This window comes from Recurvomyces mirabilis (genome assembly GCF_035927965.1).
Source record: "Recurvomyces mirabilis strain CCFEE 5264 chromosome Unknown scaffold_1, whole genome shotgun sequence".
Classification (NCBI taxonomy): Eukaryota; Fungi; Ascomycota; class Dothideomycetes; order Mycosphaerellales; family Teratosphaeriaceae; genus Recurvomyces; species Recurvomyces mirabilis.
Genome location: NW_027041935.1, coordinates 1,438,985 through 1,454,723, shown reverse-complemented (window position 1 = coordinate 1,454,723; position 15,739 = coordinate 1,438,985). Strand labels below are relative to the sequence as shown.

Below are 15,739 nucleotides of genomic sequence, written 5' to 3'. Positions count from 1 at the left end.
CCAGTCTGACCATAGATACCTCCCTCGCATGGTTACAAGGCTTACTTATACAAGTCGTTGAGTTCCCTCAGCCTGGTCACTAGTCCCGAATGACAACAATGCAATGGCTGTCGGCATCATCCTTCCAGCCATCCCTACCAGCACACTGTGAGCCTGCAAATGACTTCCTGCTTCGATTCAGCAGTACCTTCCACACCTGTGTTCCAACACCTCTGGCCTTCACCTCGAATGTGCTCGGCACACTCAGTATAGTGGCATGGCTCTTCGCTCAACTACCGCAGATATACAAGAATTGGAGCATATCAAGTACATCTGGCTTGTCAATCTTCTTCCTGGTAGAGTGGTGTCTTGGCGATTTTGGCAACTTGCTTGGAGCACTCTTCACGCACCAGGCGTCATGGCAGGTCGCGATAGGCGGCTATTATGTTTTCGTGGATCTTTGCTTAGTTGGGCAGTGGATGTGGTATGAGCGGCTGCGGCACGGGAGTATTATCCGAAGAGCATGGCCGAGACCTGGATTTGAGGACGATGATGCTAGGAGTGGTGATATGGAGCAAGTTGTGATCGAGGGTGTATCCATGAGTCCGACATCGAGCAATGACGGTCCACAGTCACCTGGAGCACAGGCCCAGAGCAAGACCAAGCAGCCGACGAGACCCAAGATCATATTCCGAGCCCCCACTTTCCAGCAGGAGTCTCGAGATGCCGAGGAGAAAGCATCATCCACTACGCCTGGCGGTACCACAATATATCGAGTTGGCAGATCGTCACCACTGCCTTCACCTTCACCGCGAACGATGCTACTGATAGCATGTGTGATCGCACTGGCACAGGCTTCACCGATCAACAAGCATGAGTCTATCATGAAGGTGTCGATGACACGAGCTACGCAGCCGACAAGGCTAGAGACTGCTGGCACGATCTTGTCATGGATGTCGACTTTCCTCTATCTTGGGTCTCGCTTGCCACAGCTCTTCAAGAACTGGAAGCGAAAGTCGACGGCGGGACTAAGTCCACATCTTTTCATGGCTGCTTTCTGTGGTAACTTGTTCTACTCATCGGCTTTGCTCACGAACCCGTGCGCATGGTACGACTTCGCTGCTTATGGAGGAGGTGGCTGGGTTGGCGCTGAGGGCAGTGATCGGATAAAGTGGGTGCTTGCAGCTCTACCCTTCTTCCTTGGTGCTTTTGGCGTACTTGGGCTAGACGCTAGCGTTGGCATACAGTTCTTGATATACGGCGAGAAAGTCAAAGTGGTAGTTTTGGAAGACGAGGGGCCTGGTCGAAGCTGGCATTGGCGGCGTGTCAGCGGGTGGATGAGAGGCTGGACACCTAGCTCGACCGCAAGCAAAGACGGCGAGCGTGAGGCATTGATTGAGCGTAGGCAGCAGCATAGCGAGGGTTATGGGACGAGCTCATGATAGCATGATAGACGCATTGATACAGAGCGTGGCTTAGGATTGGTATAGCGAGAATACATCAGTATGTTTGATCCTTTACCATCGATTGGACCGCATTATCCGCAATTAAGCATACCAATTCACACGCCAGATCGCAGGTTCCCGCCTCCTCTTCATTATCCACCATAGAAATCTTTCCTTCTTGTAAGCGTTGCAACCCGTAACTCCATAGCCTGTCTCGCACTTCCTCCTGCCAAAGAAAGGTCGATGAACGAAAACAACGTCAAAGCCTACGGGAGTTTCGATGGTTCTCCTCGTAAGGGTGCCCACGTCTGAATGGATGAGGGCGAAGACTATTAACTCCATCGCCCAGAGTACGAGCGTGGCGATGTTGGGTATGCGGCTCGATGGCGTTACAAGAGCGTATATCAGTCCTGGGAGTGCCGATGTGAGCAATATCAGGGTGATGATCGATGTGGATAGAGGATACGAGTAGACTGTCTGAGCCTCTGGGTGAGGATCGAGGACGTTATAGGCGTTTCCTGGTAGGCTGAGTGTCTCGTAGCGCTCTTGTCTCGAGATGCGTGGCATGGTATCTTGCTCTAAGAGATCCTTCTCGCTTGAGACGGTGAGATGTTATGCTTTCGGCTGCCAAGTTGTCGATCGAGTTGATAATCTACACCCATGGGGACTCGGACGGCTCGGGCTGCGCTGGCTGTCTATTGAGCTCACTTGTGTGCACTAAACGGTCGCTAATATCACTGACCTGGAGAAGGTGGAGAATGGTGTAATGGACAAAACAATGAGATCGGACTTGGTTCTGAACTTCGAAAGCTAAGATCGAGGAATGGTTGTTGCCGCTGTCCGTCGACAAACTTCTGTCGACCTTGCTAGAGCGACTCATGCTTTACACATTGTAGACAGCACGATGAGGCTCGTATTCAATCAAATATCGTTGATGAGAAGTAGCTGCTGTTCTACTATTCAAGAGATAACTCGGATAACTTGGTGAAATATACCCAAACCCTAACCCTAAGAAGACGATCTGGTGGTGACTACCAAGTTCGGAAACACTACAGTCAGAGAATACATTGATTGATTCCAACGTGCTGGCTAGACACTGGAGTATATTAAGTTGCTACCGACTATAATGATTACTTGCCATGCTTGTCCATCCACTCCACGATCAGTCTCGCAATCTGATCCGGACACTCTTCAGGCAAATAATGCCCATACCCGTCGGGAATGCCAACCAACTTCAGCTCCGCCTTCCCATCCGCCCACTCTGGCCAAAGTGATTCAACATCATGCATCCTTCCCAAATTACTCGCGGAGTAGCCGACGAAAGTCGGAATCCCAACCTTCTTCCCAGCCTCCTGATCCTTCTTCTGCTCATCCACGTCCTCGAAAGCACCAGCATGATAATCTGCACAAGACCCCGAGATAGCCTCAGGATGTCTGAAAACCCCAGCATAATGATCAATAGCATCATTCTCCCTGAATTTCGCCACACCAGCTGGGTTCTGGCCCTTGACACGCTCAAGATTCATCTTGATGTACTCATACCCACCCATCATCTCGATCATCTGCGGTGCCGTCGTTGTGGCTAGGAAGGGCCAGTGGTAGTATGCTGTGGCGGCCAAAGGATTAGAGAAAGCTTTCCATTGTTCCCAGGTTGGGACGATGTCCCACAGCATGGCTGAAGTGATGTTGTGAGCAGGATCATTGTCGACGATTAGACGGTGGCCTACGCGTCCTCCACGATCGTGACCGCACCAGATCACTTTTCGTGAGGTTCCGAAGACGGACTGGAGGCCTTCGATGATTAGTTTGCCGACTGTGCGCTTGTCAGGCTTTGGCGGCAAGGAGCTGATGCCGTAGCCAGGGAGTTCAGGGATGTAGAGGGTGTACTTTGACTTGATCATTGGGATTACATGACGCCACCTACTGATCGTCAGTGTGCTGATGGATGGATTGCTAATACTAGCGGGCATACATGAACGCGGACTGTGGCCAGCCGTGAACAAGGCATAGCACTGGCCCAGAACCCGTATCATGGCTGTATGCTCTCACGGTGCCGCCTGAGGAGACCTTGCTGTCATGCTGTTCAAGCGAGGGATCTAGAGTGAGGAGGGAGTTTAGCCCGCTCATCTTGATGGCGGTGGGTGCGGATGTCCGACAAGGGTAGCACTGATAAATAGGAGATGGTGACCCAGCTTGATGAGAGCACTTATATGGCAAGGAGGTTCGAATAGACTCTCAAATGCTGACAATATACAAGCAGAGATGCTGAAGCTTGTGTCAGCCAGAGCTGTTTCATCGGGTGAAGTCAATGCCGAGGTGGTCGACAGTTGTATGACGCACTGACCTGTTGAGATCTAATACGCCGATGATCTTGCGAGGAAGGCACGCAAGCATATCCATGGCATCTGAGAGGTCTTAGAACGACTCCTCTCTCCTGATTATATAAGCTCGTACAATCATCAATCGTACCCATACTGCAAGACTTGGTCGTGTTTCGTATTGAGCAGTTCCTGGTTGATGGTGGTTCTTCAGCCCTATGAGACGCTTGCAAGGATCTCGCTTTGAAGTCTCCACTTGTCCACGACCCTCCCTTGATACGCGGCCACACCCATCTCTATCTATCTTCAAACCCACTCACCTTGTGCCCTTACACGCGACTCCCTGGAACTGCAGTATACGCGCGACTTTCGAAGCGTACCGATGCTCCGACCACCATCGCCCTGGATGCGCATGACGCTTTAGATCCTCTGGCCGCACCAAGAGCGCTCCCCGAACGCTTCGACACTCACAAGAGCCTGGGCGATGCTGCCCACTTCTACCCTCGACAAGCGGCAGTTATGGAATACGCCGCCTACGGAGACGACGACATGGGGCGATGCGGCGCACTGTACACCTTTCGTGCTGCCCTCGCGCGGAATTCTGTCCTTTGCCAGCACGGTCATCACGCTCTCAACCAATATTCTGTTTCAACCTGAATGTACTGGCGCACCTCTGAATGGTATCAGCACCGTTGATCAGTTCAAGGATCCCTTCTACGCTTCAACGACACCGCAGACATATGTCGTGGCGGCGACCACCATGATTGCGTGGGTGCTAGTGGTGATGCTGACCATCACGCCGCGAACGAGCTTTCTTGGGAACCCGAGCGCAGGACCTGCTTTTGGGAATGGTCATGGGATCATCGGAGGTGCAACAGGAGGAGGTACAAACTTGATCGGTGTGGGATCTCGACCATGGCTGCAGAAGATTGCTGCGCTTACGGTTGCGGTCTCCTTGACGATCGCGACGGCGGATACTTTCAGAGAAGCAGAAAAACAGTACAACAGAGGCTACATGAACGCGAGTACCATGCGAGAGGAAGTGCTTGGTTCCCTTGAGATTCGGATTACGCGTGTGATATCTGATATCTTTCTCTGGCTTGCACAAGTCCAGACACTCATCCGGCTCTTTCCGCGACACAAGGAAAAGGTACTCATCAAGTGGATAGGCTTCGCTTTGATCATCTTCGACTCGCTGTTCTCGTGCCTGAACTCTTTTCTGGTCGACCGAGATGGACGACTCTCGCGACCAGAGCAGTTTCAGGATGCCATACCTGCTCTTTCTTACCTCTTCGAACTTGCCCTTGGACTGCTGTATGCGGCTTGGGTCATGTTCTACGCCGTGACCAAGCGTCGATACTCCTTCTATCACTCGAAGATGCGAAGCATTGGTCTCATTGCGCTCTTGTCTCTTGTTGCGGTCTTGACACCCGTCGTGTTCTTCGTAACGGATGTCTCCAACCAGGACGTTGCAGGCTGGGGTGACTATTTCCGCTGGGTCGGCGCAGCTGCAGCCAGCGTAGTTGTGTGGGAATGGGTGGAACGTATAGAGGCGTTAGAGCGAGATGAGAAGAAAGATGGTATTCTGGGTAGAGAAATCTTCGATGGAGACGAGATGCTGGATGTAACGCCAAGTGAAGAAGCAGTGTGGAGTCAGAGCAGACGAACACGAGACCGGCTGAAACGCGGTAGTGGACGCAGTGATGACGATAGAGATGATGGAAACCAGACCAGTGCACTCGAGATGGGGTTCAGTGGGATGGCGAAGAAATTGCGTCGTACACAGCAAGCTGCTCTTCGCCATCACTTCCCTCTCGGACGAGCGCATTCTTCTACGAATACAAGCGGTGCTACCACTGATCCGAATGCGGCTGCTAGTGGTAACGGCCGTATCACGTTCGACACTCTACCCAAGCCAGCGGATTCTCGTTCATCACATCAACCGCTGGTCGGACACCCTGCACCGCCACCGGTGGCCAGTCCAGTCAGTCGAGCAGATACAGCAAGCGCAGCCAGCACAGTGTATGTGGTGCGATATGACACCGCAGCTAATGCTCCACAACCTGTAAGAAGGAGGCTGGATCGTGATGCCAACGGCAATGCTGCGGCGAAGGAGGGAGAATTGCAGCAGCACAACGAAAAGAATGAAGCCACTGGAGATGAAGACGAGCCAAAGCCTGACAATGGTCGAAGACAGGAGAAATGGTATGCTGTCGCCAATCCATTCAAACGGAAACGTGCATCGCCACCAGCAGAAGTACAACAGGCACGCCAGGCTGCTACAGCTTCGCAAATGTCAAGATCTGCGACACCATCGCATAATTTCTCACGCTGGGATATCAAGAATCAACTTGGTGTACTTGCGGCACAAGCTGGCGAGCGTGTACACGATCGGCGAGCAGGCAGACACCAGGAAGCAGATCTACCCGTGACTATCATCCCGGCGCAGCCAAGAGGTAGCGGGAGAACATGGAGTCCCGAGGTGCTAGGACGACCTGAGCCAAACCCACGAGGACCCCACGATAATCATGATGAGCGAGCCGATATGCAGCGAGGACAGCATGATAGTCCTCTCGGCGGCGGCGATGCAATCTCTCCTCCTATCAAGACCAGGTCTAATCTCAGCCCTCCGCCTCGCGCCGATGATATCACGCCTGCCGGTGGTCGTATTATGATTGTGCCCGCGCCGCGGAGATCACCGTTGCGCCAGACGACTTCTGCTCAGGATAGCCCAGGTCGATCATCTGGCAGTACTGGCAGCGATGCGACCCCTGGCGCATCGAGGGATGGCGGGGCTGGGTAAAGCCAGTTGCAAGCAAAATTTTGTCTTTAGCGTAGGCGTTGGTTGATGTCTTTGGAGGCATGATGGATTTATGAAATGTAGCCAGTGATGACTTGTATATACCCATTGAAACAGTGCGATCTTTATACTACCTTGTTCTGCTCTGACGCAGTATCTGTCGTGCTATAATCTATGTGGCGAGCAGTAAGTACATGGCGTGGCCAGAATAAGAAGTCACGTTTGCTTTGATGAAGAAGCAATTGTGGGGCAGATCGCGCCGGCTCTTGCCGTCTTTCAATGTCGACGACATGTGCCTGAATCCATCTCTCGAGCACTCTTGAAGTCCTGACTGCATAGCTTTGCGCGACGACCGTCTCATCAAGAACATGATGGCGAGTCCCGGACTGTCGGACTGCGCGACGAGATGAGGGTCTGATGAATGCATAGCAAGACTATGTTGCCCATAATGCAGTGCTCTGAGCTACGTGGTCAAGGTTTGAAGGAACCTCGTGCACATACCTCATGATGGCGACTACGACGACGAGAGTGTGCTCGAAATGTAACAGGGGCTGATTGACTGCGCAGGCACGATCGCAATGTCTATGGAGTGGCGACAGCATGCACCATGTATGGTGGCAAGCGACATGATACATGCATGAATTGGCTTTGCGATGGCGATGATTTGGAAAACTTGCTTACGTCACGACAGCAACGGCGACGATGAGCTTGGGCATGACGGTGGAGGTGGCGAGCATGACCATGACCAGAAGCGACATGACACAGACTTAGTGACAGCAGCACATTGCGGGGAAGCAGCAACGACAATGACATGGAAATCGACGACAATCCGAGTTCACGACAAGGAGGGTGACAACGACGATGAGTTCCTTCTCCAGCACCCACCACAAAGGCAGGAACTGATGACAAAGAAATACCTCAAAAGCCGCCGAGCCATCTCCCGAGAGTGAGCCCTCGAAGGCGGCATATGACACGACCAAGGCTTCAGTCTACCGTCCGATGCATCCGACTTACGCGTGAGCTGCAGATTCACACCGTACAAAGTAGACATCCACCCCGGCCACCAAAAACTCCCATGAAGACCTCAGTGCCCCCGACTTGTGCGTGAGCTGCAGGGTCACACCTCGGATAATCATGTCGGAAGAAGGGTTGTCGTTTGAAGTGGTTGGTGGCAACCTCCCGATGCGTCCACCTTAGAGACTGTGAGGAGAGAGAAGAAGGAGAGAGCGAGGGGCGAGGCGGGCTTTTATGTATTCGCTCCCGGACTGTGCGTCAAGTGCACTGTCACACTCACAGCGCCGATTCCGCCGCTGTAAGTTTGTTGAATTCGCAGCGTGATGCCAGATGTGGAGCGTGGGTTTGCTTACCAGAAGGTCATGCTGCACGTGCGGTGGCGAAAGTCGATCTTCCGGACTGCCCAAGCACTGTTTTGAGCATGGCTCTTGTAGATCCTTTGTTCGTCGACCTTGCTTTGCTTGTGATGTCGATATGTCTGGTCACACGAAGTCTGTTTGGATCATACCCACTGTACCTTCCAGGATGATCTCTTCTTGTGGCCCGCTTCTCTTGGACCAAGCTTCCGCACAAACTGTGTAGCCCTCGACCAACAGATGTGCGCGATGAAGCGTGTCAGCCAATCGCCGGTCTTCGTTGGGCTAATGACCTCGAGAGCTGCATGACTTCGATTCAAGTCCACCGAGTCCTCTTTAGTCTCGAGTTCGAGGGCACACGTGCGACACAACGTCTTGACCACCAAGATGCTGCAGTCTTGCAAGGCATCAGACAAACATGCGAGCAGTGTGAAGAGACTTACTGTGTGGCCTCGACAAAGCTTAGGTCTTCGGCAGACTCATCAAGTCTACCAAGAGGCAACTTATCCACCACGAAGCGGAGCACCGCTTGAGACTTTGTCGTATACCTTACAGCACTCACATGCCGACTCCGTCCCCTGATCGTGACACCTGTCAGCTTTGGATGCGCGAATAGCATCTCTAGAGACATGTGGCCTGGTCTGTTGTCCTCATATTCACCTACGAAACAAAATCACCAACCAGAGTGCGTGAGATTGGTGGTTGGTAAGCAGAGGACACAACTCTATCCCTGTCCTCAACTAAGAAATCTACACTACCATGGGAAGTACATATTCTGCTCCTGCGCTCCTTGTTGTCATCTCAATTGCGTACAATTAACACACTGCTGTCCAGCTAGAACGTACCACACCAAGCAACTATACAGCCAAGCAAAGACAGGGCAAGATGAAGACCATTTCCGTCCCACATGAGCTTCTACTCAACGAGCTCCCAGTCCACCCAAGCAAGGCCGTCTACCGCCAAGCAAGACGTCTCACAAAGTGGAACAACCGCATGAACGAGATCAAGCGCGAAGCCATCTACAAAGCACGCTCGTCCCGTGCTTTCGCCAAACTCAACCAAGACGCGATATCCGTCCTGCTATCACATGACGGCCTGGACAGCCCACCGTTTCCCGTCGAGCTGGGAAGATTCCTCGTCCATCGCGGTATCTGCGACGATCCTAACGTCCTGCACTCCGATCTCAGGGCGTTCGTGACCTTGTACAAGTCCTGGCTATGTGAGGTCCTGTTGCCGCTCGCGAACGACGAATCACTGATGCGTCTGGCTCACTTACTGGTGCTTATCCACAAGGACCGTAGCAACGACGTGGCCGAAGCGGTTTCGATCGCGCTGGCCAATGAGACGATGACGCGCTTCCTCGGTGGCGAGGCCAACGTACGACCTTTCCTTGAGGTCCTGGCTTGCAAGGGTCTCCGTAACGGTCCAGACGTGCTAGCATTCATGTCCCGAGTTGAACGTCGCCGGCTCACGGCGATGTACTCGCATCTGCCAGAATGCCCGTTAACGCCATACCGGCCGTTCTCCTCATTCACGATGCAGAAACGAATCATGGCGCCCTCGGCCACGGCCGATAAGCTGAGACGGCAAGCTGGGGTCTGGGAGGTGGATGATCTGCGCGAGGTGCTAGGCGAGGGCTCTTTGCGTTCATTTCCGAGGGCTCGGGCGGATCGAATTAACGGGGTGAGGACATGTGACATGGATGAGTTTGCATACTGTGTGAAGGATAAGAGAGCTTACAACATGGTGAAGGGGGCGATGATGGCCGGCCGAAATTTGACTCCGAGGGAGAAGGCGATTGTGCTTGAAAGTATGTACTTGCTATGATGGTGAGATTAATGGTGAGAGATTGAGATAGGGATGCATGAAGTGGCGTATTTGTGTCCGACCTTTGTAATCGGCAGCACAATGTAAGTCAGATAACATCACCTCGCTGCCTCCGTTTCTTCCAAATCCGACCTCATGAGACGTCGCCTCACCAAGGGACTGTTATCATGAAGACGCTTGTGATCGTGCGCATCCATACAAGCTTGCCGACTCGCAAGGACTGCCACAGCCGTGCGCTCAATCATCTCTTCCTCGTAGTGATGGACTGCTTGCTGCCACTGCTCGTCGCTAGTACTGTCCTTGACAAGCGGGCGTAACAAGTCAATGAGGTGACCAACATCTACGATAGAATGATTTGCGCCTTCTCCACGATACATGACCATCGCATGGGCTGCATCCCCAACCAAGACCACATGGCCGCCGAGCTCGTGCCCGAGGGCAGTCGTGCTTGTGGCGCGCGGTAGCCAGTCAGCTAAGAAGACCTCCTTCACCTCGCTTGCTGGTGGTATATTCTGTACTACACACCTGAACGGCTCGGTGAAGTCACTCGCCACCTTTTTCATCAATGCTAGCTTCTCTTCCTTGCCATCTGGCACCTCAATCGGCGCGTCGTGCCCTAGGAAGCCGGCTCGATATGGCCACGAAGTCATGATTTGGCATCGATACATTTCAACTTCATTTTCAGCTTCGACATCATGGGAGATGGTGTGCGGATCACCTGGGACATCCAAAAAGCTGAACCACAGAAATGCGTCTGTGCTCGGGTGCGAGCCTTGCAGGAAGAATCGATCGAGCTTGTACATGCCGTTGATTTCGGATCGAGGATATCTTACGCCAGCACCGATGAAGCGGATAGGTAGCTGCTTGTTGCGATAGTCCTCTGGATGACAAAGTTTGCGGGTCTGTGAGTTGGCGCCATCGCAGCCTACAAGGAGACATCCAGTCTCTTCGCTTCCATCACTAAAGGTGACTGTCACGCCATTCTCCACTTTGCGCACAGCACTGAGTGCCTTGCCCCAATTGACGGCCAGGCCGGTAAGCAAGAGTATTCTCAACCTCTCCCTACTGACACGGATCCTCTCGGTAGCCGGCACCTTCCACTTTGCAGTCCCAGTGTCGAGATCGAAGAATGTGAATGTGCCCTTCTCACCAGCATCAACCGCTGCCTTGTTGACCAGAGTCTCGGGAAGCTGTGCCAGAACATGGTCCGGCACTAGCGAGCGGAACGTGGGTAGTGACCAGTTCAGTGTCAGACCCCAGCCTGCGCTTCGTGCTGTCGGCGAGATGTCGCGCTCGAAGAGTAGGTGCGGTATGTCGTACTTGCAGCATGCTTGGGCAAGTGTGAGACCGCTGATGCCGGCGCCCATGATAAGGATGGGCAGTTGTGTGGCGCGACTGCCCATGATGACGACTTCTATGTCACAGACTTGTAGAACTTTTTGTTGTCCGGAAAGAGGTTGAGGTGTACCTCAAACGCAGGTTCGGCTCTCCTGCTGAAGCATAGAGTAGATGTAGTGTCTATCTCCACTGGGGCCAAAAGTTGATGAAGTCACGTCGTAGAGCTCAGCTGCAGGCACCATGGATTGCATTGCCGATGCACGCTTACGTAAGGCGAAGCTGATTGTCCCTTTCTGCTGTCAGTGGCTGGAATGGAAGGCTCCGTAGTCTAAGCCGCACCATCGTAGCGAGCAGTTTCTCAGTGTCGCTAAAAGCTGAATAAGTGGTCTGCAATGATCGTTCGGCCGCTGTAATTGGGGTCCTCGGCCAGGCGTTGATTGATGCTTGCCGCCGTACGGGTTCAGCAATCTGTGGACCTTTGCAGCAGGCCTGTCTTTAACGTGTACCAAGCATGAATTGACTTAGTTCAGTCCACTTCGTCGTCATCCTCATCGAGTACGGCATCCTGCAAGCCATGATTCAAACGCTTCCAGCGATACATCCAGCTTCCCCATGTCCATAACCCAATGACTTTGCCCGTGACCAGAGCCAAGGGCAAGGGACCCCAGATCCTCGAGTCGCGCGAGTACGTGAGATTATCGCCCACGACCCAGCAATGGCCAGTAGGTACCTACTCGCATTGTGTCAGTACTCCGACAAGCACACTCCTGTGCACCCCACAAGCAACAGGGCACGACTCACCTGCATCATCGTCCCGTCCACATCCGGCGTCCCTCTCAGCACAAAATCTCCCGACATGCCAATGATTCTCTTGACCGCAAATTCTCCTTGTACAATCGGGCTTCGAAAGCTAACCACATCTCCCACTCCCAGTCCTCGCCCTCGACGATAATATTTGGAAATCCACAGCAGGTCTCCCTCAGAGGCTATAGTAGGTAGCATACTGATGCCCCATGCTCCTTGTAGGGCGAAGAAGTACTCGCAGGTGATATGCCAGGCCAGGCTAGCGACTATGGTCCATCGGAGTCCTGTTACGAGACCTGCTTGGTAGGGATGCTTGCTTAGGTGTCTAGCCAGGCTTGGGGAGAACTGTTCGAGGATTGGAGGTGGGCGGGATGGCAGCCATGACCGCAGTCGGGTTGTCCAATTGCTGAAGAGTGTTCCTACATCCCGTGATGGTGGAGCATTGGCATTGGCAGGCCGTCTCGATTTGTTCGAAGCTGATCGCAGTGGCTGGTTCAGCCTATGGCGAAGTAGTGCATCTCTGTATATGCGTGATCTTGCCAGATTTTGTCGAAGCATGCTCCTTGATGGAAGAGAAGAGATCTATTCTCGTGCTCATGCATAGTGATCTACATTGTTGCACGCGAGCAGCGACCTACATGTTTCAGCCACAGAAGCGCGGAGGTGCCTCTCGCATGTCCGCGTGGCCGTCGACGACGACGATGACCTAAGCACATAGTCTACATGACGCTATCTCCTGCTTTACTACAATAGCAAAGTGTTGGAGGAGAAGACCTGATGCGCTGATAACCACGGCGCCTCACACAATATGCACAACCAAAGATAGCACAGCCATGTCGCGCACCACATTCGACGATATGCCAACACTGACCCGCCCATCACCACCTGCCAGTCCACGGCGACGGCGACACTGGGCAAAGAAGCTAGAGAGATGCTGCTGTCAAACCTTCGCATACTTCCCACTGACATTCGTGTACGGTTTGACAACATGGGCAGTCTGGGTAGAAGTCAACGTCTCTTTCTTCGGCTTGAGCATTAGTGGAGCCAGTGTTACTGGACCCTTCAATTGGATCAGAGCTGTGCTAGGAGTGATATTCTGGGCATTGGCCAATTCCTCCTATACGATCGCGGTCTTCACGTCCCCCGGTTCGCCCGCAGATGAGCGGCAGGATTATGGCAGAAGAGGTCGCAAGGACGGTGGATACGAGGGTCTACCGACATACGAGGATGAGGAAGGAGGGGTGGCAGAACACGCCGTACCACAGGGCATGACAATGGTGACTGCTAAGAGCAGCGGGAAGCCGAGATACTGCAAGAAATGCTGTACCCTGAAACCCGACCGAGCGCATCACTGCTCTTCATGTGGGAGGTGCGTGCTGAAGATGGATCATCATTGTCCTTGGCTTGCGACCTGTGTCGGGTTGCATAACTATAAGCCTTTTATCCTATTTCTGATCTACACGAGTCTTTTCTGCTGGCTTTGTTTTGCGGTAAGTGCGACTTGGGTATGGACAGAGATACTGGACGAGTCGCAGATGCAGGAGGGTCTGAAAGTGGTGAACACGATTTTGTTGGCTGTCCTGGGTGGGATCATCGGGCTGGTTCTTTCTGGTTTCACGGGATGGCATATTTATCTTGTTATGAGTGGGCAGACGACGATTGAGAGCCTGGAGAAGACACGATATCTTTCCCCATTGAAGAAAAGTATGGAGGATCAGGCACATCGTAATTACGTTGACCAGGCAAATGGTGGTGATGGACCAGGCATTGCCGATCAGCTGAAGGAGATCCACGCCAACGCTCTGCCGGGTGTACTCAGACCGGAAGAAGGCGAGGAGTCACAAGACCCATCTCGGACGAATACTCCCGACCCTGCGCACAATCGATACTCCAGCACAAGCTCGCCCGCGAAGGATAGTCTCCAGCGGTCCTACGCTTCCATGGAACAACAGCGCGAACGTGATCGCTATTCAGCATACCTTGACGAAGTTGACAGCGAGAAGATGCCCAACGCCTTCAACCTCGGCTGGAAACGCAACCTGCTCCACGTCTTCGGCGAGACACCTTTGCTCTGGTGGCTGCCCGTGTGCAATACTACAGGCGACGGCTGGCAATGGGAAGTCACGCCAAAATGGTACGGAGCACGCGACGACCTAGCCCGACAACGTGCGCAGCGTGAACGAGAAGAGCAAGCTTGGGGCAACGGTGGCCGCTCTTCCGAACATCCGCCCAGTTTCGAGCCGCTTCGGCGTGACGTTCGCTGGACACCAGGAGCAGGATTCGTGAACCATGCACGCAATAGTCCTCTTCAGCCACCACCACGTAGATCACCGCTGCCGAGTAATGTAGCACAGGCACAGCGTTCGGACTCGGCTGATCTGCAAATGCAGACGTTGAGTTCGGCGACGAGGTCAGCGCAGGAGTCCGATGAGTATGATACGAGTAGTGATGAGGATGTCAAGAGGATGTATCAGCATGAACAGATTGCTGGTATTACTACGGAGAACTCGAACGATGTCCCTGATGGGTTCTTAAAAGCTGGGAAGGGGAGGAGTGGAGAGAGGAGTCGATCAAGCGGACGGAGAAAAGGTGACTGAGAACTCTGACATAAGATGGTAAATGACTTGTGTATTACGATACTGGAATAACAGAAGACGACGTCCACCCTCCCACGATAGCCATCGTATATTCCTCGATCGGTTGGGTTGCAACATCTCCTGGCGCAAGGCCATCGATCACGATGCCCATCAACATTGTTGGTGCCCATCACTCTTCGTGACGACAGGCTTTGACCATGGCCTCAATCTCCGCAGCACGGTCGTCCTCTTGACACAGCTCTTTCCACGCTTGCGGATCCGGAATGTCGTGACGTTGGTTGAGCTTGATCTGCTGATCCAAGCACGACTCGACGTGATTCGGGTGATCGATGGTGCCGGACGTTGTGGCGTTGTGAGTGGCGAGCTTGGCTTCTGTCAAGGTTGAGACATGCTTGGGTGGCGTGGTAGTGGGCTTGCGACGAGGCTCGGTGGTAGAGGCATTGGTGCGATCGACTTGATCGATAGACGATGCGGCGTGTCTGATATCGCGTTCAGACGGTGCTGTGGAGACGGCCGACGTGCTGGAGTGACGACTGTGCCCTCCGACGTTCGCTTCGGCACTGCAGTGATCGATGTTGGACCATGTCGCGTCGTCCATCGTGACAGATGAATTCTGCCTCTCGAGATCGATCGCTTCTGATCGATAGGTTGTTGAGGAGGAGGATTGTAAGACTTGTCCACAACGGTGGATCTCTTCATAAATGTCAGTAAGAAGCGCAGCTCCGAAGGACGATGACCTACGGTAGATGGTAGCGCTCTTCGTGAGAAGACCAACGATCGTCAAGATAGTTGTGATCAGACCGAAAGCCAGGGCTAGTTGGTTGTCGAGTTGCATTGCGGGCATGAGTGCAGGAAGGAAGCAAGAGTGCATGAGTATGAGGCGATATATACCTATTCCTCGGAGAGGGCACCGTTAATGAATGCCATCTTTTACCTGTGCATTTCGCACTGTGCAAACTGTTGGGCGTTCCAGAAGATGGGGCGATGCTCTTGACAGACTGCATCATCGGCCACGAATATGTTGTTGGCTTGGGGGATTGCACAGTGCATACTACAACATGTGGCCCGTATCCTGGTTAGAAGTTAAAGTTCAACCAATGGTGCGTGCACTTGCACTGTGCAAAGTGCACGCACCACTCTGTCCAGCCGACAAGACGCTTGCATTAGCTCCCTGTTCTCTGCTCTGCGTTGTGGAGTTTGCACAGTGCAAAGATCATATTTCTGGTTGGTCGATGCCACGGTTTCAGACGACACAGTTCAT

General features: G+C 53.1%; 8 protein-coding genes across 8 annotated transcripts; 4 read left to right on the top strand and 4 right to left on the bottom strand.

Annotated features, from left to right (window-relative positions):
* Positions 1–103: 103 nt before the first annotated feature.
* Positions 104–1,421, top strand: LTS14_000612 (uncharacterized protein; the record flags this gene model as incomplete). Its single annotated transcript, XM_064833324.1, has 2 exons — positions 104–147; positions 185–1,421. 2 exons carry the CDS (start codon positions 104–106, stop codon positions 1,419–1,421), a joined length of 1,281 nt encoding a protein of 426 aa, XP_064699593.1.
* A 1,133-nt stretch (positions 1,422–2,554) lies between these two features.
* On the bottom strand, positions 2,555–3,551 carry LTS14_000611 (uncharacterized protein; the record flags this gene model as incomplete). Its single annotated transcript, XM_064833323.1, has 2 exons — positions 2,555–3,344; positions 3,397–3,551. 2 exons carry the CDS (start codon positions 3,549–3,551, stop codon positions 2,555–2,557), a joined length of 945 nt encoding a protein of 314 aa, XP_064699592.1.
* Positions 3,552–4,226: 675 nt separating this feature from the next.
* On the top strand, positions 4,227–6,545 carry RIM21 (pH-response regulator protein palH/rim21; the record flags this gene model as incomplete). Its single annotated transcript, XM_064833322.1, has 1 exon — positions 4,227–6,545. One exon carries the CDS (start codon positions 4,227–4,229, stop codon positions 6,543–6,545), a length of 2,319 nt encoding a protein of 772 aa, XP_064699591.1.
* Positions 6,546–8,797: 2,252 nt separating this feature from the next.
* On the top strand, positions 8,798–9,739 carry LTS14_000609 (uncharacterized protein; the record flags this gene model as incomplete). The annotated part of the gene is made up of 1 exon (XM_064833321.1): positions 8,798–9,739. The coding sequence occupies one exon, from the start codon at positions 8,798–8,800 to the stop codon at positions 9,737–9,739; it is 942 nt and encodes a 313-aa protein (XP_064699590.1).
* Positions 9,740–9,837: 98 nt separating this feature from the next.
* LTS14_000608 (uncharacterized protein) lies at positions 9,838–11,142 on the bottom strand (the record flags this gene model as incomplete). Its single annotated transcript, XM_064833320.1, has 1 exon — positions 9,838–11,142. One exon carries the CDS (start codon positions 11,140–11,142, stop codon positions 9,838–9,840), a length of 1,305 nt encoding a protein of 434 aa, XP_064699589.1.
* Positions 11,143–11,603: 461 nt separating this feature from the next.
* Positions 11,604–11,935, bottom strand: LTS14_000607 (uncharacterized protein; the record flags this gene model as incomplete). Its single annotated transcript, XM_064833319.1, has 2 exons — positions 11,604–11,807; positions 11,879–11,935. The coding sequence occupies 2 exons, from the start codon at positions 11,933–11,935 to the stop codon at positions 11,604–11,606; spliced, it is 261 nt and encodes an 86-aa protein (XP_064699588.1).
* Positions 11,936–12,714: 779 nt separating this feature from the next.
* Positions 12,715–14,478, top strand: PFA3 (palmitoyltransferase for Vac8p; the record flags this gene model as incomplete). The annotated part of the gene is made up of 2 exons (XM_064833318.1): positions 12,715–13,250; positions 13,377–14,478. The coding sequence occupies 2 exons, from the start codon at positions 12,715–12,717 to the stop codon at positions 14,476–14,478; spliced, it is 1,638 nt and encodes a 545-aa protein (XP_064699587.1).
* Positions 14,479–14,647: 169 nt separating this feature from the next.
* Positions 14,648–15,313, bottom strand: LTS14_000605 (uncharacterized protein; the record flags this gene model as incomplete). Its single annotated transcript, XM_064833317.1, has 2 exons — positions 14,648–15,114; positions 15,220–15,313. The coding sequence occupies 2 exons, from the start codon at positions 15,311–15,313 to the stop codon at positions 14,648–14,650; spliced, it is 561 nt and encodes a 186-aa protein (XP_064699586.1).
* Between the last annotated feature and the right edge of the window lie 426 nt (positions 15,314–15,739).